The sequence below is a fragment of the Gracilinanus agilis genome, chromosome 5 (assembly GCF_016433145.1).
Source record: "Gracilinanus agilis isolate LMUSP501 chromosome 5, AgileGrace, whole genome shotgun sequence".
NCBI classification, from domain to species: Eukaryota; Metazoa; Chordata; class Mammalia; order Didelphimorphia; family Didelphidae; genus Gracilinanus; species Gracilinanus agilis.
The window spans coordinates 106,318,919-106,341,228 of NC_058134.1; the positions used below are offsets into that span (position 1 = coordinate 106,318,919).

General features: G+C 39.5%; 1 protein-coding gene across 1 annotated transcript; it reads right to left on the reverse strand.

Moving 5' to 3' along the window:
• Nucleotides 1–829: 829 nt before the first annotated feature.
• Nucleotides 830–20,967, reverse strand: CASP2 (caspase 2). Its single transcript, XM_044678173.1, has 11 exons — nucleotides 20,899–20,967; nucleotides 15,140–15,290; nucleotides 14,515–14,682; nucleotides 14,254–14,335; nucleotides 13,688–13,782; nucleotides 13,248–13,424; nucleotides 6,402–6,530; nucleotides 6,155–6,245; nucleotides 3,348–3,497; nucleotides 2,996–3,105; nucleotides 830–1,599 (listed from the first exon to the last, which is right to left on the reverse strand). The coding sequence occupies exons 2-11, from the start codon at nucleotides 15,287–15,289 to the stop codon at nucleotides 1,465–1,467; spliced, it is 1,287 nt and encodes a 428-aa protein (XP_044534108.1). The 5' UTR covers nucleotide 15,290; nucleotides 20,899–20,967; the 3' UTR covers nucleotides 830–1,464.
• Nucleotides 20,968–22,310: the final 1,343 nt, after the last annotated feature.

Sequence of the window (22,310 nt, forward strand, 5' to 3'; positions counted from 1 at the left end):
ATCCAGTGAGGTTAGATAGTAAGAGGATATTTAAAAACTAATCAGGGTTTAAGAGTCTATAGTTTCTTTAGTAGGGGAATAGTTTAGAAAATCAGTCTAACTATAGCATACGGAATGGATGGAGGTTGAAAGACTGGAAGAAAGGATACTGTCCAGGAGGCTATTACAGTAATTCTGGCACAAAACATGGAAAACCTAGGCTGGATGAGAAACGGGAATAGGGAGAAAGGGAGAACATCTAAAATGCAGAAAATGGGACTTGGTGACAGCTCAGGCTAGGAGACAAAGGAAAAAAAGAATTATTCTGAGGTATCATTCACAATCCATTCTCCATTCTTTCTCTGTGACATCCATTTCAATAGGAAAACACAGGAGAAAGTAACTATTTATGAGATCTGGGAAACTCCCTGAGGGAGGAATAAGTCACCTTAATCTCTTGGATAAGGGGAGTTGTCACCCTTCTCTAAAGTTGGGCTGGAGTATATTCAGACTAGGTGAATAGAGGAAGACAGTCCCCTCCTAATAGGGAGGCCTTTACAGTACTAAAAAGGAGAATGCATAGGTCATTACTGTAGATACAGTGTTTTGAGTTGTGCTTGGCCCTCTCAGACCAAATAACTCCCCTTATTAAAAGATATCCACTGGTTTCTCAAAGACTAAGCTAGTAAAGTACAAGCTCTACTACACAGATTCTCATGAAGCTGGAAAGGCTTTGAAAATGGACCCAGTTGATGGTTCCCATGTCTATTACCCAAAGAGGAATCTAGTTCATTTCAAGAGAAACATCATCAAACTGAAGAGAAGTAATTATTTTTTGGCCACAGTGATTTTGGACTGCCACTTACTAAATCATGGAGGGGCTTCATAATGTGACAGTGGAAAGAGTGAGCACTCATACTAAAGAAATAACAGATTTTTAAAGTACTGAATTAAGTAGTAAAGGACATCACCCAAAATATCCCTGAATGGCAAGGGAAATAGTGTTTGAAAACAGTCAGGATAAAAGGTGGGGAAGATCATCAAAATGGCTTAACTCATGTAACAGAGACAATGATCAAAGTGCTATTCACAATAACCCTGGTGGTAAAATCAATACCCACAAGAGGCTAGGGCTGGGGCTTGGTAGGGTATTCAATATTAGTACTTAGGAGTGAAGCTCACATACCTCTTACACCATATAGAAGTGTGTTCTAGAACTACCTGCCAGACTCCCTTATTGAGTACCCTAAGCACTCCTCCTGGCAGTGACTGACCAGGAACTGCCAAGAAATGGCTCTAGTTTCATACCCAAGAGGAGCTGGCCTGCAGGTCCCATCTTCAAAGTGGAAAATAAAAGGTATATAAAACAAGCCTGGGAGAGTCCCATTATCCCTGAGGGGGAGGACAAAATGGTCCATTCTGAAGAGGGACAGTTCATTCATGCCTCCTGTGGTCTCACTCGGGGTTGTTTGAGAAGATGGGAGCTCATCGTGTAGGGGAATGTCCTGGGAATAAGTAGAGGTGGCGACAGAGGGTGCTGGAGTACTCAGACATCTCCTTACATCGATGAAACTCTGTACCAGGAGCATAGCCTTCTCGATCCTTGATAAGTGCATTAACCTGGAGAGGGAGAAAATTGTTAAGTCTGTTATAGGGGAATTTGCAGGATGTAATAAGGGACTGAAGCTAGGGGTAATAAGGGCTTAGGCTATAGGTAGTAGCTGGTTGGAATAGGGAATAAGACAAGGCAAGGGACCCAAGGCTGGAGGTAAAAAATCAAGGGAATAGGCTAGGTAGTAGGGAAATTAAGGCAGAGGTATGTTAGAATTGAGGATGGGCACTGTGGATAGGGTTTTGTGAATCCCTAAGGCAATATAGTGGATGAGGAAGGTACAATGGTGAAGGTTGGTAGTTGAAGTGGTAGGAGAAATAAGGGAATGTCTGAGTTTAGAGAATATAACACGGAGGTATAAAGAGTTGCAAGGGAGAGGATGAGTTAATCTAAGGCAGGCAACAACAGCAGGGAAATACAGGCTGGGACCCAGGTTAGAGGCAAAACACTGAAGGGAAACAGACTGAGCCCTTCAAGAAAAAGAGAGACTTTACAGAGCCAGGTTAGAGCCAGCCAAGAACAGCTTGAAACTGACTTGAGGCTTCTAATCAGTTCACAGGAAGGGACTAGAGGAAGTACTGAAGTTTCACTTCCTCCAAAATGGATACCTCCAGCTTCCCTCAAACTCCAGAGAGAACGTTATTCTCTCTCTCCACCTCCCTCTCTTACTAATCAACTAATGAAGTAGCCAAAGGGTTTTAATTAAAGACAAATGAGGTTTACTGTTTTGTTAGGGTTGATTGACAGGGTAGAGGATACAGGGTAACCCTAACAGCCTCTTAGAGAAAGCTTCAGGTGGGGGAAGGGAGGCAGGAACGTGAGACTGAGTAGGGACCAGCCTACTTCAGCCCCAGGAGGGTTTGTAGCCAAAAGGGGTAGGAACGCTGAATACTATGATTCAATAGGTAAATTTGTAACAAGGGTAAGCCCTATTTGACTAAACTATCACAGATTTGAATTAACTCTCAGATCTACTCTCCTTTCAAACTTCTCAGACATTCAGGTAGGGAAAATGAAGGTGGGGAAAAAGGAAGGCTAGGGAGCCTCAAAGGAATTAGCTAAACTAACAATTTTAAAAGAAAATCTGCAAAATATAGGCCAGGTTTCAATCTAAAGAAGGAGCTCAGATGGATCCTGATTCTTTCCAAGAGTTCCCAGGACCAACTGAACTTTTTCCCAGGATTCTAAAACCCTCATCAACTGACAGAAGAATTCTGCAAAGCAGTTATGCCCCCTCTCTGCACCACAAGTCTCAAGCCAAAGACTTCAGGCTTTTTACAACATCTACCCAAAAACAAGGCAAGCTCTAACAGGGAAGGAAGATAAGGGGGAAAAGAAAGTAGAAAAAATGGAGGCAGGGCAAACTGTGAAGATATGCAGAAAGTCAAACAAAGGGAGACTCACCTTAACCAGCATGTCTGCCACATGCATATCTCGAGCCCTCTCAGAGAATACTTGGGTCAGGGCCTCAATGTACCAGGATCCCCGCTTGGTGTTGCGCATGGCAGCTGTGCCTACAATCAGACCAGGACTGTGTTAGAATTAGAGATCCTGGCCTTCAGGCTTATTCCCCATTCCATAGCCCCTTCTGAAATAGTACCATCCTAAGTAGGGGACCTGAAGACTCCATTATCACTTCCTTCTCCCTTTACCACAGCACAGTGCCAAACGCACTTAGCTTAGTGTCTGGCACCTAGCAGCTACTATCTAAATACCTATTTCCTTCCTTTCCCCTTTGTTCTAGAATCCCGAGTACCTTTGAGGCACGCATAGCCACAGATCATGTCAGAGCGTGTGGGCAGTCGCATTTTCAGTATCTTTTCTTTGCCAGCATCACTTTCCTCACACCCTGGAGAAGCCACATGCTCTTTCCCATCTCGAAGGTCTACCCCTCGGTCTGTCTCATCTGCAGGGAGAAGGGACAGAAACAGCATTCTCTCCCTGGGTCTGACAATGAGAGACCCAATTTTTCCCTCTCATTCCAAGGGGGACAACCATTGCTGGCTGCTGCCTCAGTCAATTTGTGCCTGATAGACACAAACACAACACTCTATCTCTCCCTCCTCCAGAGAGAACACAAACAATTGTGAGAGTCCTGAGCCCTGTTAGGAAAGAAGGAGTGGTTTGAAGTGCTGAGTAAGACTCCATCCAGTGGAAGGGACTTTAGAAGTCATCTAATCCATCATCTATCTGCATTTGGACAGAAAGGAAAAGCAGATGCTTTTACCACAGGTCTGAGATGATCCAGTCTCTTGCCTCTGGACTTGCTCTAACAGAGAGTTTCTGGGTCTCACAGTATTTCAATCTTAATAAGACTCACAGAGAAATGAAATAAGCAGAATAAAGGAGAGGTGGGGTGAAAGCCAATAGAGTCATTCCTCAAGTGAAAGGGGTAAGTAGGTAAGATTCCAATTACCACAGAGGTTGGATACTTACTAGTTTCTCCCTCGACATTTTGTGGAGAATTTGGAAGGTGGATTCAGAAAGGGCACATGAATGTACTCAAGAAGAAAAAATGTTAAATTACATTCCATAGGGGGCAGCTGGATAGTTCAGTGGATTGAGAGAGTGGCCTAGAGATGGGAGGTCCTGGGTTCAAATCTGGCCTCAGACACTTCCCAGCTGTGTGAACCTGGGCAAGTCACTTGACCCCTATTGCCCACCCTTACCACTCTTCCACCAAGGAGCCAATACACAAAAGTTAAGGGTTTAAAAAATTTTTTTAAAAATTACATTCCATAAAGTCAATTACTTGCCAAATCTTCTTATTTCTATCTCCACAGTCCCCTTGGCTCTACCCATCTGGTCATCACTTTAAACTACAGTCCTCATCTTTTCCTGCCTTACTATTTCAACAGTCAAGAATTGGCCTCTCTGCCCCAAGACTGTCCCTCCTCCAATCTGGCCTCCACCAGCTGCCAAAGTGAGCTTCCTAAAGCATGGATCAAACTACAACAGTTCCCATTACCTTTAGGATCAAACAGAAACTCCTCTGTTCAGTGATTAAGGTCCTTCAAAACCTAACTTGCTAGGGGGCAGCTGGGTAGCTCAGTGGATTGAGAGCCAGACCTAGAGATGGGAGGTCCTAGGTTCAAATCCGGCCTCAGCCACTTCCCAGCTGTGTGACCCTGGGCAAGTCACTTGACCCCCATTGCCCACCCTTACCACTCTTCCACCTATGAGACAATACACCGAAAGTTAAGGGTTTAAAATAAAAAAAAAAAAAACCTAACTTGCTTTTTATCTGCTCAGCCTCATTAACATTCCTACACATCACACACTGTAAAGGCCAGCCAAATGAGCCTTCTGACAGTCTCATACATAGTACTCCACCTTCCACCTCTGTGTCTCTGCATTGGCTGTCCTCCAGTTCAGAATGTTCTCCACTTTTTACCTCCATCTCTCAGAAACCCTAGTTTCACTCAAGGTTCAGCTTAAGTGCCATCTTCTGTATGAAGCCTTTCCTGATCCCCCTCTTTTCTTCCTATATCAGTACTAAGATTTAATTTACCACACCGCTGCATATTTGCTTCTGTGTTGTCAATTGTTTTCTCACTTTAGCTATGTCTATCTTATCTCACAAACTATCTGATAAGTGACTTGAAGGGAGGAATCATGCTTTCTTTTCTATCCTAAAAGTACTTAGCATAAGGGGGCAGCTGGGTAGCTCAGTGGATTGAGAGTCAGGCCTAGAGACGGGAGGTCCTAGGTTCAAATCCGGCCTCAGACACTTCCCAGCTGTGTGACCCTGGGCAAGTCACTTGACCCCCATTGCCCACCCTTAACCACTCTTCCACCTAGGAGCCAATACACAGAAGTTAAGGGTTTAAAAAAAACAACAACAAAAAGTACTTAGCATAATAGGGTCTCAAAATAGGTGATTTCATTGGTTGGAAGCCATGTAAAAGTAGAATGCTCAAGGTCTTGGCTCCTAAGGGAGCTGAAAAAACTTCATGCAGGGGAAGAAAAAGGTTAAGATGCATTGAAGTAAGGGAAAACAAAGCACTCCAGGCAGCAGTATGGTCGAAAAGCTTGTTAGCACAGAAATGAGTGCCTCTTGGGTCCCTTGCACAATATATAGTAGTTAGGAAAAGGGCAGGGAGTTTTAAGAAGAGAGGCAGACAGGAAGGGAAGGGAAAACAGATATAGACGAGTGGGAGTTAAAGGGGAAAAAGGAAGTGAGGCAGAGATGAGAAAGAGAGGAACTTTGTTATTCATTGCTTTCATGCAGAGAGAGAATATTTCAGAGTTAAGAACTGCAGTGCAGAGAAAGAGAGCTCCAAGAGGAAAATGAGGATGCTGGTAAGAGTGCCCTGATGAGAAGACATGGAGATGCAGAATACAGAGCTGACCAACCTGAGAGCCATGGGCTGCCCAAGTCCTAGCACAGCCCATGCAGAAGGAGAGACACTTACAGAGTGAGAAAGGCGGTGGCAGCAGTGAACAGAAGGGGGTGCCCATGGGATCCAATAGCACCTGAGAGGAGCAAACAGGAAAGTGAGAGCCGGCAAGGGGACTGCCCAGGAGCCACTACCCAGGCACTGGGCTGACTATGGCACTTACCTCCACGACAAGCCTGGATAAAAAACATCTTGGGCTTGTTCTGCAGGTTTGGGCAGTTGGCATTGTCAAAGAGTCGAAAAACCTCTTGAAGCTGCAGTAGAAAGAGTGGATGAAGCAAGTGGGTTAAGCAATCTTCAGTACTGTACTTTTGGAATCCCACAATACATAAAACAGCTGTTACAATGTAAAATGGGGAGAGAAGTAAGAAACCCTAGTTTCATTAGTTTGTGTCTAGAGACTCCTATACCTGGAGCAGCTTGCCATCTACACCATAGATGCCACCTTCTATGCCATGAGAGAGGAGTGCAACCATACAGGAATCTGTGCTCTGGTGAGCTGACAGCTGTGCAAACCTCTGGAGTTTCTCCTGCATCTCCTGAAAGATAAAATTCCCACATAAGTTACCTATTAAGCAAGACTTCTAGTGAACCTGCAATTTTAAGTTTTTCTTACACACAGATATCTCAAAATGTCCTATTATCAATTGGGAAAAGCATGTTACTTTCTAAGACCATTTTTAGATCACATTTTAAGATTTACCTTTTTCCCAACTAACTGAAGTCTTGGAAAGACTTTTTATAAATGTATATACTTAGTGATAAGGATGATTGAGTGAAAGTGTAGACTACTATAGGAAAAGCACGAGTATGTGAAATCTCATATTAAGTGCAATACATTATTTTTATGGTGTTTTCTAGTAGGGAAGATGTTTTCATGATCCTGTGATGTATACAGCAAGGTGCCACAGCATATGGATGTCTAGCACGCATAATTTTCATAGGAAGAATTCAGGCTGAGGAGTTAATAGTAGCATTCAAAAGAGTTTTTCCTCAACCCTAACTTATATATGTTCTTCCCTTCAAGATAAGATAGATATATTTACCACAATAAACTAGTACCATGCCCCAGGGTCTTTATTCATTGTCTTCCTAACAGATAAATACAGCACTCTCTCAAAAAAACTCAAAAGACACAGAAAACTGTCAAAGAATCAAATAGAACAAAAGGTACAAGGTTATCTTTTCTGAGTGCTACCTCTTCCTGTATTAATCACTCTACAAATTTACTTTGATATCTTCTCTTACCTATTTTCTATACTATATTAAAGCTAAATACCCTCATTGATAATTCAAAGTTATTGATTTTATATCATCTATAACTTAGATATAGTAAAAATATCAAGCTAGAATTCAAACTGAATTTGTGTAAAATATACTTGCATTTAAAAAAGAATATCTAAAGCAGCAGCTAAAATGATCTAGTTCACATAAATAATTAATGAAATACTTAAGGCAGCAGCTGAAAAATAGAGGAAAAAATGGTTGAAAATAAGAACCAGGAATATAAGCTTACAAACTATACTTTAAAAATGATTGAATTTTCTTAACATAGAAATTGGCTATTCCTGTGTACTAATAAAATATCATTAGGAAAAGATTTGGTATTTATAAGGCATTTATTTGGAAAAATAAATGGTACTTTCTTCAAGGAAATAATCCGTCCGGTATAAACAGATACATACCACTGCTCTCTTGCCCTCTAGTGGAAGGTGAGTGTAGTAACTGATATAACCTAACCTGTGGGCTAAAACTATAAAGGCACCCTACCTCCTGAATGGGTCAAGGAAAACAGAAAAGACCTCTTGATAAACCAGGCTGTCTCAAAATCAAGGTGGCTTTACTATACTAATTGCTCTTGTTATGACATGTTCACCTGGACCTAGGTTGTCTGCCCACATCATGACTTCAAAGTCAAACTGACTGATTTTGCTGTTGCATTCTTTCTATTACCAACTTGGATTCTTGCACATTCCTTGAACTTACTGAACTCTCCCAATAGCAGTATTGATATTTCAGCTTCTTTTCTCTACTGTCAGCAATGAATAAGACTCAACATCAAGCCCAATTTAATACATTACATAAAATTTGGACTAGTATTTTAGCTTGAAATGTCAGATTAAGCCTACTAAAAAGGAGATATGATTAATATTGATGGCTTAATCTTCTAAAAGAACAGTTTAGAGCAGAGATTCCCAAAGTGGGCGCCACCACCCCCTGGTGGGTACTGCAGCGATACAGGGGAGGCGGTGATGGCCACAGGTGCACTTGGGGGCGGTGAATAACTGTAAGGGGGGCAGTGATAGTATGTGATAGGGTGCTAAGTAATATTTTTTCTGGAAAGGGGGTGGTAGGACAAAAAAGTTTGGGAACCACTGGTTTAGAGGAACAAAAATTACCAAAATATATGTTTTAGATCCATATGAGAGTTCTTGAAAGAGAATGAAGAATAGTTTTAAAAGTAAAAAGTGAATTCGTTTGTAGACAAATATTTATGCAACAGAAATTCTCAGCAGACATCCTCTATTATATGAAAATACCACAAACAAGATATAGAAGTGAGCTTTCTTGAGTGACAAGTGACCTCAGAATTAGTTTCCTTATTAGTAACTCCTGCAGTTGGGTCAGGGAGGAAGAAGTTGCAATCTTCTTGCTGCTCCATTTCAGCCTAGCTGCAGAAGCATTTTTTCATAGAAACAATGTTACATGTGGTAGTCAAATTCCATAAAGGCTTGTTTGACAGGAAACAAGTGAAACAAAAAAGGAGAAACAAACAAAAAAAAATAAAGATGACAGGTACTCTGTCAACTCAAAACTAATTGGAAACACCATTTATAACAATTGTTTCTATGGGAAAGTATGTTCCAAATTCCAAACATTTGTTGAATAAGTGAAATGATGAATGAAATAAAATACTGGAATATAATTTGTCAATTAAGAGATGCTTGTAGTTGCTGAATTTGGAAACATCTGGACATTGGGGAAAACAGAAGTAAAACAATGGAGTGTGAATCAAACCGCTTTTCTTGGTCTTTCTGGCTTTGTTTTAAAAATTAAATTCCTTAAGTTATAAGTGAATAGACGCATTTGAAGTTTTTCTTTCCAGAATTTTACCCAGTAAACGACTTGAAGCCAGAAATTGTTTTCCTTTTTGTCTTTGCAGCCTTGGGCCTTTAGGTGTAGCTAGATACAAGAAAGATTTTAGCTTTGGAACAAGGAAAACATGGGTTTGAATACTTCCTCTGAAAACATTATCAGAGGTAAATCACTTAATATCTGTGGCCCAAGTTGCTCTGCAGACTATCATAACTTAAAAACCAATTGCCTACCTGCATTGTTGGAGGTAGAATCTATTCAGTCCTGACCAAAAATATATATATAAAAATTCCCATATCTTAGTGCCTATAACAGAGCAGGCAATTAATGAATACTAAAGAATGAAATTATTTTAATAAATTTAAAATATATACATCTCTGATACTTATGATTCTACTGCTATTATTAAAAACTAAGATAACTAAAACAAAATCCACCATAATTATTATTGAGAAATTTATTTTTATTTTTCAAAGGCCTTAGATCTGAAATTTTTCATTTTTCTTTTCACTTTGCATTTTTCTTACTATCTCCTGAAAAGGCAAATAGAGAAGTACTTTGCAAAACTTAAAAGTGCTATATTCAAAGTCAATTAGTATTAATGTACCATTAATATATTTGGTGACATATACACACACAGCTCTTATTAAATGCATAGTATGTTTAAGGAATTAATAATTAGAAAGGGTACTAGTAGTTTTGTAACTTCTTATTAGCTTGGGACACTTACTTTATGATAAATAAATTTTAAGTGAATAAATGCATTTGAAGCTTTCTTTCCAGAATTCTACCAAGAAAACTCTTACTTTACAGTAAGAATAAAAGAAGAATCTATTACACTTATTTTATGTGAAAAGAACAACTCCTAGGGAGTCACTTACCAAGAGAAATTCTATTCATATACAGGTATTATTTTAGAAAAGGCTGTTAAAATGATAGCTTATGGTTCACTATGGTTCCAACAAAGGATTTGAATATTTGGTCCTTATATCTTAAGTTGTATAATGAAAGAGAAAAGGAAAACTTTTTACTCTGAAACTGATCAACAGGTGAATGGGTTAGTACTCATGTTGACAGATTCGGTCTCTGAATTTCTGAATCAAGAATAGACTTGTTTGCTCTGAACAGCCCTCGATATAATTAATTATTTTACACATTTTAAAATTTTATTGCTATCAAATATTGTTGCAATATTAAATTACCTAGTTCATATGGATTATGGATTACTGCAACTTCCTCTTTGCTTCTAAAGCCCTGTACCTGAGAAGTAACAAAAGCCTAGTTAAAGGAAACATAAATTTCACTTTGTAAATAACTTTAACAGGTAGTATAACTGATATATTTATTAAGGGTGACCTTAAAAAAAAGAGTGCTCTAAAAGACTTGGTAGATTCTATAATTCCTAAATAAAACACCTATGTTAAAAGGAAAAAAAATTGTAAATGTATATAGCATTTTTATTTGAGTTCTAAATATATGCCATGTGATGTTAAAAAAGAATATCCCTGAGTTTGATATTTTTAAAGAACAGAAAACATGTTGATTCGGTAGGTTGGCTTGACAAAGTTAAAACCAAAAAATAACAATAGCTCCTCTTAAGTAAACAGCAAGACCCTAAAATTACCAATTATGAATTTAACTATCAATCATTTAAGACTCATTTTTTAATTGTATTTTTTCCTATCATTCAGAAAAATGAAAATCCTTTGGTGAAAGTGAAGTATCACAGGTACTATTAAACTAATGCACTACATACAGGTTATCCCTCTAAGTTGACTATATTAGTCATCATATCAGCCTACAGATTAACATTAGAATGTTTTTTTTCTTTTTCAATATATACTCTTCAAAAACTATTTTTTTCTGGTAGAATGAACACACAGAGCTGGTAAATCATGATTTGTTTCTTTTCCTCTTTCTTATCCTTAAAACAAAATCAAGACTATACTTTTAGCGAAGTAAAAAATGTTTGACTTTATATGTGGAAACTGTAATAAAGTTATACTTATGATAACAAGAACAGGTAAATAAAAATTGACCCATTAACATAAATATCACTTAACTGAGTAAGAAATTTCCACTGTGGAATGACTAAATAAATTATAGTACAGGAATAGAAAAGAATATTACTATGTGGTAAAAAATGAACATGATAGGCCCAGAGAAGCATGGAAAGATCTATATTAACTGATACAAAGTAAAACAACAACTAAAATAATGTTAATGAAAAGAACACTGCAAAAGTGCAAAGGGCAAGATAGCTTAAAAGAAGAGAAATGAGAAAGTATCTCCACCGACTCTTTTGCAAAGAAGATGGGAGGAGTGTCCCACAGGTATGGAATACTTCATTTAATGTTATTTTGACATATTGGCTTGGCTGAATTCCTCCCTGCATTTCTTTCTTTTATTCCTTAAATATATTCAAAATAATGGGTCTCTGGGAGGGATTCGGGGGGAAATAAAGGTTATTTATAAAAATATTTTTAAAATGTTAAAGAAATTGATTGTGGAACAGTTATTTCAGTACATTCATATAATGGAATATTACTGTGCTGAAAGAAATAACAGCTAGGTGTACTAATGCACTCCAGTAATCTCTGCTTCTGGGGAAAACTGAAGCTGGATCCTTTGAGCTTATAAATCCTGATGAGATAGTTTAGCTAAACACTGAGCAAGTTAAAGCATCTGTGCCAATCAGGGAAAGTTTGCTTTTATATTTGTTTTATGGCTAAAAATCAAAGTTAAGATGGCTCAAGAGCTATTATCCTGGTATTAAAACAAAGGATATAAAAAATTACAAAGAGGAGCACAAGGTTTATATGAACTGATATTGTGATATAAATAGGCATAGGATACAATGTATACTTATAACAATAACATAAATGGAAAGAACAAAAATAGAAATGGAACAATGTATAATTATAATGATTGAACTTGGGCCTGAAGAAGGGAAAAAAGCACTTCCCTCCCCTTTTTACAGAGATGGATGATGACTGGCATGGTATATTGCTTAAACTACAAGAAAAAAAATGACAGATTTTTTTTTTTTGCCAAATTATTTCACCCCTTCTCTTTTGAGATTCTTTATTATAGAGGATGGCTCAATGAATAATGGAAGGTGGAGGTTTATATTCAGAAATAAAAGTGAAAAGCCAAAAACATGAAAATAAGATAGTTTTTAAGGCAAATACTATTAAATTCATTTGAATACTTCTAGAAATGTTATTTTATCTGATGATTTTGTTCCTACTATTCTAACAAAGCAGATTACAACTCTTCTAAAACTTGATCTTTATGAATTATTAGTTATTTTAAATTAGTGGAGATTTGTGAAATGCAAATAAAGTCCTGTTTCAGTGTCTCCTGGCCTGGAGGTTCTCAAAGATGACAGTAGCGCACAGATCCTACTAAACGGAAAAGCCTTCTTATATATATGCCTGGCCACACAGTTGTCTGAGAATTAAGTTTGAAGAGGCTGACCAGTAAGTGATGATTTTTCTCAGCCATAGCAATTCATAAAGATCAAGTCAACACCATTAAATATGGCTTGGTGACCACAAAGAATATTCAAAAAAGATAAGAATTTGTTAGTATGTCCTTTAGCATTATTCAAGGAAGGAGGCATTTGATTCTAGATAACCATCAGAACATATAACTAACTTCCCCTTTTCTCTGTGCTCATCAAATAACTGTTCATTACTTTAGTCTTCTAAGTTCACCAAGAAATGAATTACTAAGAGACTAGTCTTGATTACTGGGGCAATTATATCTTCCAACATAAAAGAATGGGCATTCTGGTTTAGAAATCACTCTCTTCTGAGTTTGATCAACATGAATCAATCCCACAGGGTGCAAGTACCCCTGGTCAAGCCTAAAGCTATAATCTGAATACTATATGCAGTTAAACACTATGAAAATGATGCTCAAGCAGTCAATTGGACTTACACATCCTTTAGTAAACTATAGTAACATTGGGCACCTGAGTGGGGGAGAGAAAATAATTCTTACAGGAGAGGTTAATGTACACAGTAGTAGCAGAAGCTCTAAAGAAGAGAGGGTTTATATCCTTTATTCAATCCCTTAAGCCCTCATTTATTTGGTCCTAAGCTTTTCTTCTATAAGCAAATGCAAGGCCCCTCACCCCCTTTCTCAGGTAGTACCTGTGCAGTCTGGTCACGCAAGACATGAACATCATAATCTAAGAGCTTGAAGAGGGTCACCAGGGAACTGTGGTCCACATCCCCACCAGATCGGAACTCTAAGTCTTTCTCCCCATTGAAGTGCACATTGCTCAGCACCAATGCTAGGCCACGAGGTTGAGACTGCAATCTGTAAGCCTGTGTAGGAAAGGCTGGGTTAGATTGCAAAAAACAAGACCAACATTTTCACCAAAAAGCTATCTAAGAGTAGGAACTATCTCTTCCACAAGACTAGGAGCTCCATGAGGACAGGGGCCATGCTTGATTCTTTTTTCCCTTCATCCCAATGGGTCTAATAAAGGGGGTCTGCACATAAGGAAACCCTCAATAAAGATTACATTTCTAAGGGAGGGATCCCCCTTTTTCTTTCCCATATCCTCAAGTCATTCTGTAAGACTCACCAAATGGTGGTGTGTTTGATAAAACTCTGGAGTACAGGGTTTCACCTGGAGGCTGGGAGGTCCATCTCCATTGTCCAAAGAATGTTCCATGGTCTCTGAGGCAGAGACAGGGAAACAGTTTTCAAAACCCAAGATTAAACTCAGCACTGCAAGGAACTGAGAATAGACTTAATCCTTCTTCCTATCTCTGAGAGAAAAGCTTTAATTACTATAGTTAGAAGTTGAATGTAATTTCCTTTCTCATTCCAGAATAAGTTTAGTTTTTATTAAGAAATATTCATAGGTATGGGGATTTCTAATTCTCAGAAGCTGAGAAGGGGAAAAGATAGGTCACTTTTCAAGGTCATGGTAGGTGAAAGTCTACATGCTAAACTACCAACCATCTCACTATTGACAGGGTAGGGGCCACACCTGGCACTCATTCAAACAAAAGCATTTTTTGGTTCCTGGCCAACTAATTAAAAGAACTCTCTTCAACACATAGGAAAGAGGAGGCTGGTGCTCAAAGTCAAAGACCAAATAAGAAAAGGGAAGTCCAACTATCACTCCCTCCTCTGAATCCTCACCTACAGACAGGCGGAGTTGCTTGTGAGGGGAACAGGATTCACACACTGGGAGAGGGAGACTTGAGTCATAGTCACAGCCCAACTGTAAGAAAACAACAGTTATCATGCTAAGTCTCAGAGACATGCCAGTCACAATAACATCTTCTTTCAATATTCCAAATCCCAATGTGACAGTTCCAAGACTACTAATAAAAGCTCATTTGAAGACCCCCCCCCCACCACACACACACACACACACATCACATTCTCAATTCCTCATACCGGTGGTGGTAGATTCTGAAAGCTGTAAAGGGTTCTATGCAACAGATCCTCTAAGTGCCCTTGCTTGGTTTCCCGTAAGGCATCACAGAAGGCTTCAAAAGCATGGGGACCCCTCTTGGGCAGCAAGTTAAGGAATTCCACATTCTGGCTAAAACTGCCCACTTTGGCCTTGAGCAAAAAAGATTAAAAAAGTAATTGTGTTTGTTTAACCCATACCACAATTTTTCCCCCCTAAGAGAACAGCTATCTCACACTCCCAATAAGGTTTACTGAACTGCTTTTCTTCTTTCTTTTGAAATCTTTGTTATAAGATATGGCTCAATGAAGAAAGGAGTATATCTGGAAATAAGTGATATAAAAACAAAACCTATTAATTTTTTGTTAAGAGAGTACTATCATCCAATTTACCAATACCTATTTAAAGGAAAATTGAGTTTAATCCTGTCCTTGCTCTTGAAACTTTATACCACCTTTAGTATCCTCAGGACTTCTGAAGCTATACCCCTTTGATAAAGCCATATCTTCTTTTCCTTCCTGTTCATGCCTTGTGTTCCCCCTCTACTATGCTCTCCCCTGCCCAACTATTTTTTTCTCTCTAATCTATGCCTCTGCAACTTCTAGCTACCTGGATAAGTTCTCTCATCTCTAGGGTGATAATGTCCTTCTCCAAGAGGTGCTCTAAGAGTTCACTAAGCAGCAACTGCTTGGCCAACACAACTCGGTTCTTCTTCAGAGCTTCCTGGTGTTCTCGCTCCATACCCCAGACTCCCAACATCCTATAGAGAAAAATGAAAAGGAAAGGAAATTGTTATGGGAAAATGTCTTTTTTCCTTCCAAGGGGGTGGGTGGTGGGTGGAGGGTAGAGAAGAAGGAAGGAATTGTGGAGAGAAGGGGCAGAGGAACAACATAGAAGGCCAAGGTTAACAAAGCCCAGGTTTTAAATACACTTAATTCAAATTTGTTTAAAATCAAGTTTGTACTATATGTAATATAGTTCACTCAAATCTATAATGAAAATATATGCTTGGCCTTTTAAGGAATTCGGTTAGCCCAGTATACCAACTCCATCTTATGGACTACTAAAGTCTATACACAGGGGGAGGGGGGTTGCATTAGTCACATCATCAAATCAAAATATCAAAAATATATATTAGTCACATTATCAAAAACCTAGCAACATATATATGGGAGAAGAAAGGTCTCAGTGTTAAGAAAAATCAGTTTCTTTGGAGGATTCTGTAAAGAGAGGTAAATCTTAATTTAGGAAAAGCCATCACTAAGTTAGCAAATTTAGCAGACATTCCTGACTGAGATTGCCAGAGATTTGCTTAAAAGGGGTCTAAGTAGGAAAATATGGTAAGTTTAGACACAGGCTGGATAAATTCATGTTCAAAACTGTTTTTAAGTGAAAACAATATCTTTGGCCTAGTTAAGCTGATGAAACTTCAACTGCATTAAAAAGAACTCAATGGGAACTCAACTTGCAGAAACTGTCAGAATCTAGCAAGAGGGTGACAAAAAAAGACTGTGGCAGGAGGTGGTGAATCAATGTTACTAAGTGACTTTATAGAAAAATATACCTTTAAGGTTTGTGGGTCTGATTGATACAAATTTCAAGATTGTAAAAATATTCAGTCACATTATCAAAAACCTGGCAACTAGGGGGCAGCTGGGTAGCTCAGTGGATTGAGAGCCAGGCCTAGAGACGGGAGGTCCTAGGTTCAAAATCTGGCCTCGGACACTTCCCAGCTGTGTGATCCTGGGCAAGTCACTTGACCCCCATTGCCTACCCTTACCACTCTTCTGCCTTGGAGCCAATACACAGTATTGACTCCAAGACGGAAGGTAAGGGTTTTAAAAAAAAAACAAAAACAAAAAAAAACCTGGCAACTAATACATAGTACCTGTTAGTAGTGAGACTTCATCTCCAATAATGTTCTGAACCAGGATCTTAAAAACCTTCCTCATGATCCCCACTCCTCTGCTTCTCTTCTGTCCCTCAACCTGTCACAAGAAGACAGATATCCCTACAGTCCAGGATCATGATGGGCTCTGCACCTGGCCAATGTATGTCTCTCTCAAAAGATAGAAGGGTAGACTAGGCTGTGCCAAATCAACAAGCATTTTAAAAAATAATGTGCTAAGAGGCAACTAGATGACAGTGGATAAGAGTACCAGGCCTGGAGATGGGGATCCTGGGTTCATATCTGGTCTTGGACACTTAGCTCTTTGAACTTGGGCAAGTCATTTAACCCCAATTGCCTATTCCTTACCACTCTTCTGCCTTGGAACTGATATTTAGTATTGATTCTAAGATAGGATCCAAGGGTTTAAAAAAAATCTATGATCAAGGTACTGTCCTGGGTGCTAGGGGAAAAAAGAGAAAGGTGATAAATAGTTCTTGTCCTCAAAAAGCACATTCTACTGAGGAATAACATATGCAACTAAATAAACAAATGCCAGATAATCTGAGAAAGGAGAAAACAGCAACAACTTCAAGTATCAGGGAAGGATTCCTATATAAGGCAGAACATTTAGTTAAGTCCTGAAGTAATCTAGGCTTTCTAAGAGGCAGTGACAGGGAAAGAGTACATTTGAGGCCTGGGGAATTGTTTGCTCAAAAAGAAGCCAAAGATGGAATCCTAAGATGAAAACATAAATTAGGCCAGTTTGGTTATAATCTAAAGTGCACAAAGAGGGAGAGTAATGTGAAGTAAGTTGAGAAAAGTAAGCTGGAATCAAAATGTGAAGGTCTATATCCTCGAGCAGGGGAGTGACACAACTGAATTGAGCTTTAAAGATTGTTTTGGCAATTGTATGAAGGATGGATCCAAAAGCAGAGACTAGAAACTGGGAAATAAATTAAGAGGCTCTTGCAAATGGTTCAAATAAGAGGGTAGAAGGGTTTAATTTAGGACAGGAGGGGTCAAATTCAAGAGAAGCTACAGTGATATAATCAGTAGGACCTGGAACCTGATTGATTGCATAAGAGGTTAAAAGAGAATGAAAAGTTAAGGCTAACACAGAGGTTGAGAACTTGGGTAACTAGAAGGAGAATGGCACCCTCCAAAGAAATAAATGTTTGGAGAAAAAGGTGGGGCTGGGGTTTGGGTGTAGGAAGCGAAGAAACAATATGTTCTATTACAGATATGATGAATTCTAAATGCTTGAGACATACATAGTAGAAATGCCCAAAAGGAAGTTGGTGATGCTCCAGTAACTCTTATATCACCTTTAGCATTAGGTGTATATATGTATTTGGAAGACAGTAGTACAGACATGATTAATGAATTCCTGAGGATAATGATAACAAGACAAAAAGTCAAAATATAGAGAAAAAAGAAGGCTTGGGCAAAAGTACCAGGTACTTTTTTTTATCCAGCAAAGGAGACTGAGGAAAATCTTTAAGACAAGCAGAAGGAGAATTGAGAGGAACATTTAAAAAGGAAGAAAAACACTGCAAACAGGAAAAAGGAGTCTTCAACTGTATCAGAGGCAGCAGAGGTAAGGAGGAGGAGGAATAAAAAAGGGTCATCAGAAATTAAAAGTGAAAAAATGATTGGCAATCAGTGGTAACTTCTAGGAGACTGAAGACAAGTAACAGAAGTAAGTGGGACGTCAGAAGCTAAAGCAGGAAGTGTAGTTGAGTGTTTCAAGAAGATCAGCAGTGAAAAGGAGAAGATAAAAGTTGAGAGTATGAAGGAGTGGTGGGATTAAATAGTTCTTTTCCTTTGCTCTTCAGTGGCACATCACATTAGTAGGCAGATGCTATAACAGGGATATTAAGTAAAGACACTGCTTCTTTTGTGTGTGGACAGGTCAGTGGACTTTCCTATAGATTCCAAGCAATCCCACATGCCCAAAGCACCAAGGAAAGGAAATATTTGGCCCTCTGAAAAAAACTAAGCCTTTATAATGGTGGATTAGTCTAGTCCCTAGTCAAGTCAACATACTTTTATTTAGCAATTATTATGTGCTAAACACTGGGAATACACTGAAAGACAAAGACATCATGCAAAAACTATGTGCAAATAAGATATATCAAGATATACTACAGATAATCTCAATTTAAAGGCAAAAATACTGACATCTCAAAAATTATCTGTGTTTTGAGAAAAACAAATCCCACAAACAAGTGACCTCTGCAAAAGAAGTTTTGCAGAGACCAACATTACTGATCATCCTCAAAGTAAACTGATGATATGGAATAGGACTGTTCCAAATGTAGACTTTCCAAAATTACTCTCACTGACTTGGTATGTTAAACTACTTATCTAGAGAGGGACATAATTTTTTCTAACATTTGAACACCGCTGCAACAATATGGGGAAAGGAGACTGTAACATTTAACCCAGAACAGCTTGACCAAAGACCTGTCAAAGCATCTTCAAAAGGACTCTTAAAAATGAAAGTTATCTGGGAAAACAGTATCAAGCCATTTATTAATAGAGAATAACAATAAAAAGGTAATATATTGAAGAATGTAGCCTATTAAGGGTCTATGGAAGGCAAGTAAGGTGGGCAGTAAAAGATGATGAAAAAGCATCACAAAAAATTTAATTCCATAGCCTCATATTTGGAAGCCCCTCTGCATTGCTCTGACATTATTTTCCTTAAAATTCTAGTGGAAACTTTCCTGTACTATAAATATACTTTCCTAAGCCATAAATCCCTTGATTTATAGGAACTAAGTCTTATTTATTTTCATACCACCACTGAATAATAGTGTTTCACTCAACATTTCTTTATTGGGGACCAATTTCATCAATGAAAACTTCTTACTTTGTCTTCAATGATTACATCTTTCTTTGTAATTCTTTAGCTCTCATAATCACAAAATTATAAAACTTTTGTAAGAAAAGGAGTAAGAACTTATTTTTATACCACACATTTAGCACTTAGCTTATAGTATTCCAAACTTCTCATGAATTAGGTAACCCAAGAGTTACTCAGATTTAGCTAGAAGGGCCTTAATGACATCTAATCCCCCTCAAAAGTGGAAGTTATTTGCTCCCAGTCACACAGGTAACATTAGCAGACCCAAGTTAACCCCGAGTTTTCTAATTCCACTGTTCAGCACAGTGTACAGTAAAATACTCAATGCCACTTAAATATGCTGAATTGAAAAATGAACTGTTAGGATAGCTAAGTGGCACTGTGAAGAGGGCAAGGCCTGGAGGTAGGAGGACCTGGGCTCAAATTTGATCTTAAGTCATTTCCTAGCTGTGTGACTCTGGGCAAGTCACCAACTGGAGCTCTTGTGTCTTATAGCTAATACAAAGTAACTCTCTCTCTATATATATAAAACTATAATATATTTATATGTATAATATATTATATATACTTTTAGTTGATACTAAGTAAGAGTTTTTTTTAAAAGGGAATTGGTATTTGGAAAAGAGGTTGACATAAAAACAAAAGATAAAAACCGTAAAAATAAATGTCCATCACTTAAAAACCATGAGTCTTATATATAGCTTTTCTTGGGTTGCTTTGCTCTTCCCCTACAAAATGAATAGCCTGGATAAACCTCTAAGAATCCTTCCAATTCTATAAATCTGAGAGATCGTAAAGAGTGCATGAACTTTTTTCTTTTTAAAAATCTTTGGATAATGGCATTTCGATACTACCAGTTTCCTTTGCAATCTTCTGAGCAGGAGTCCAAAAGATACATGATACCTCCCCTCCAAAAGGTTAGGAATTCCTGCCTTGGGAAGTAAGAGCTCAACTGTACACAAATCTCCACACTGGACACCTGAAGATAATAGGAACTCATCACCTACCAAAGGAACCTAGGAGTTCTAAAATGTTCAGAAGCTTGTAAATGGAGAATGGGGCCCTCATCACAGCCCCTTCATGCCCGAGCCTGATACATCACTTACAGGGATGGTATGGACCCAGCTAAGGATGGCCACTAGTCCCCCACTTACCCTATGAATACCCCGCTGGGCCCTGACCCTCACACAATTGTTTGCTGTCTGGATGGAAGGGGACCAGTCTAACTCAAGTTTCCTCACCTATCAAACAGGGTCGATAACAGACCCTCACTCCCAGGGTAGTGTTGTGGATCAGAGGAGGTCAAGTTTGCAAAGAACTTAGGGCAGAGGCTTGTAACTGCTTAATAAACGTTCATTTCCTGCCCAACTGGAGCGGAAGGGAAGGGGGTACCCGGATGCTAACTTCCAGGTGGGGCTGGCTCAGAACCCCACAGACGCCAGACTTTCTCACAGGGAAGGGGAGGCGGTCCCCAGGTCGTGTCAGGGGTCAGGACCCTCCCGGGAGCCGTAGCTGAGGTTCAGGGAGCTCTGCAGGGCTCCGGGGAGCGATCTCAGCCCAGGCTGCAGGCAGACGGGAGAAGTCGGCACGGCCGCAAGTCCCACTCACCTGCGTCCCCCGTCCACGGCCGTCGACACCCCTTGGCCGAGGGCTAGGCGGGTTCCCGCGCGCGCCTCCGCCATTTCCCGCCTTTCTCAGCCCAGGAAAGAGCCGCCCACTCCACAAACAAATGAAACGCCCCCTAGGGGCCCACGCTCCCGCCCTCGACCCTTTCCCTGGCTCCTCCTTTCTTTACTACGCTCAACGCGCCTGCGCGCGGCTATTTTCACCTCGCCCCACTGCCAAACCCAAAGCTAGAACTCAATCCAGAGCCGGACGTCTTGCGCAGGCGCAGAAGCGTCCTGCTCCAGCGGCGAGACGAGCTCTAGGCCTCCCCCGGAAGAAGATCGAAAACCTCGGTGGGTGGTGGGTAGCGGGGGGAAGGGGGGAGAAGACGGAGGTGACGTGTTCCCTCTTTACGTCGGGATTGGATTGGTCGTAGATTCCCGCGGAAATTGACCCATCCTAAGACTCCACCCACTACCTCCTTTCGGAGCAATAACTTTTTTTATTTTAAAGTGAAAGTCAACTGAAACCTGCTTAATGAATTCCCAGAGCCTCAGCTCCACCACTCCTACTTTACCGAACGAAAACGGACTCAGAGATGGCTTTGATTGGCTCAAGGTCCTATTGGCAAAAAGTAGGGGAACTTGAACTGTTCATTTAAAAGACCACTGAGCCTCATATCTCGTTTCATATCTCAGGGGTACCAAAGAAAGAATGGGGTTCAAGGGTGCGCTGGCAGCGAATTATTAAATTTTTAGCGGGAGCATTTAAACTTCAGAAATTTGCAAACGCGATAAATCTGGGTTTGATTTACTGTTTTGTTGATTGTTTAGACTTAATACGGATTAAAACATTTTTGCTGGAAATTTTGGAGAGCCGGTTGTTAAAACATCTGTCAGGATACCACTCCTCTCTTTCCTTTTCCAGATGAATAATAATATATATAATAATATTACTTGAAAAGCAAAACAATTAGGGTCTCTAAAGGAAGCATGTGCCCGGCAAGTCAAACTACTGCCACCACTGATTCCCATTTCTTCTCAGACTGATAGAGATCTTACACTCAAGAGTACCCCTCAAAACCTACTTCCTGCACATTCTCCATAACCATCATTGAAAAATTATTCAAAAAGGGGGGAAGGGGGGAACCTTCCTCATCACTACCAGCAACAACAAATAGGCACAGAAACCCTGGGAGTGGGAACACTTGTCTTGCCTGCTTCCAGCCCAGTCCTCTTGGCCATCATTACCAAGGCAACTTGGGCTGAAGAAAGGGCCAGCCATCCACCCCATCTGCAATCCACTGCCTCACCCAGGACAGGCAAATTGACAGAGGTAAAACAGCTGGTCATTCTTTTTCTTTTCTTTTCTTTTCTTTTCTTTTCTTTTCTTTTCTTTTCTTTTCTTTTCTTTTC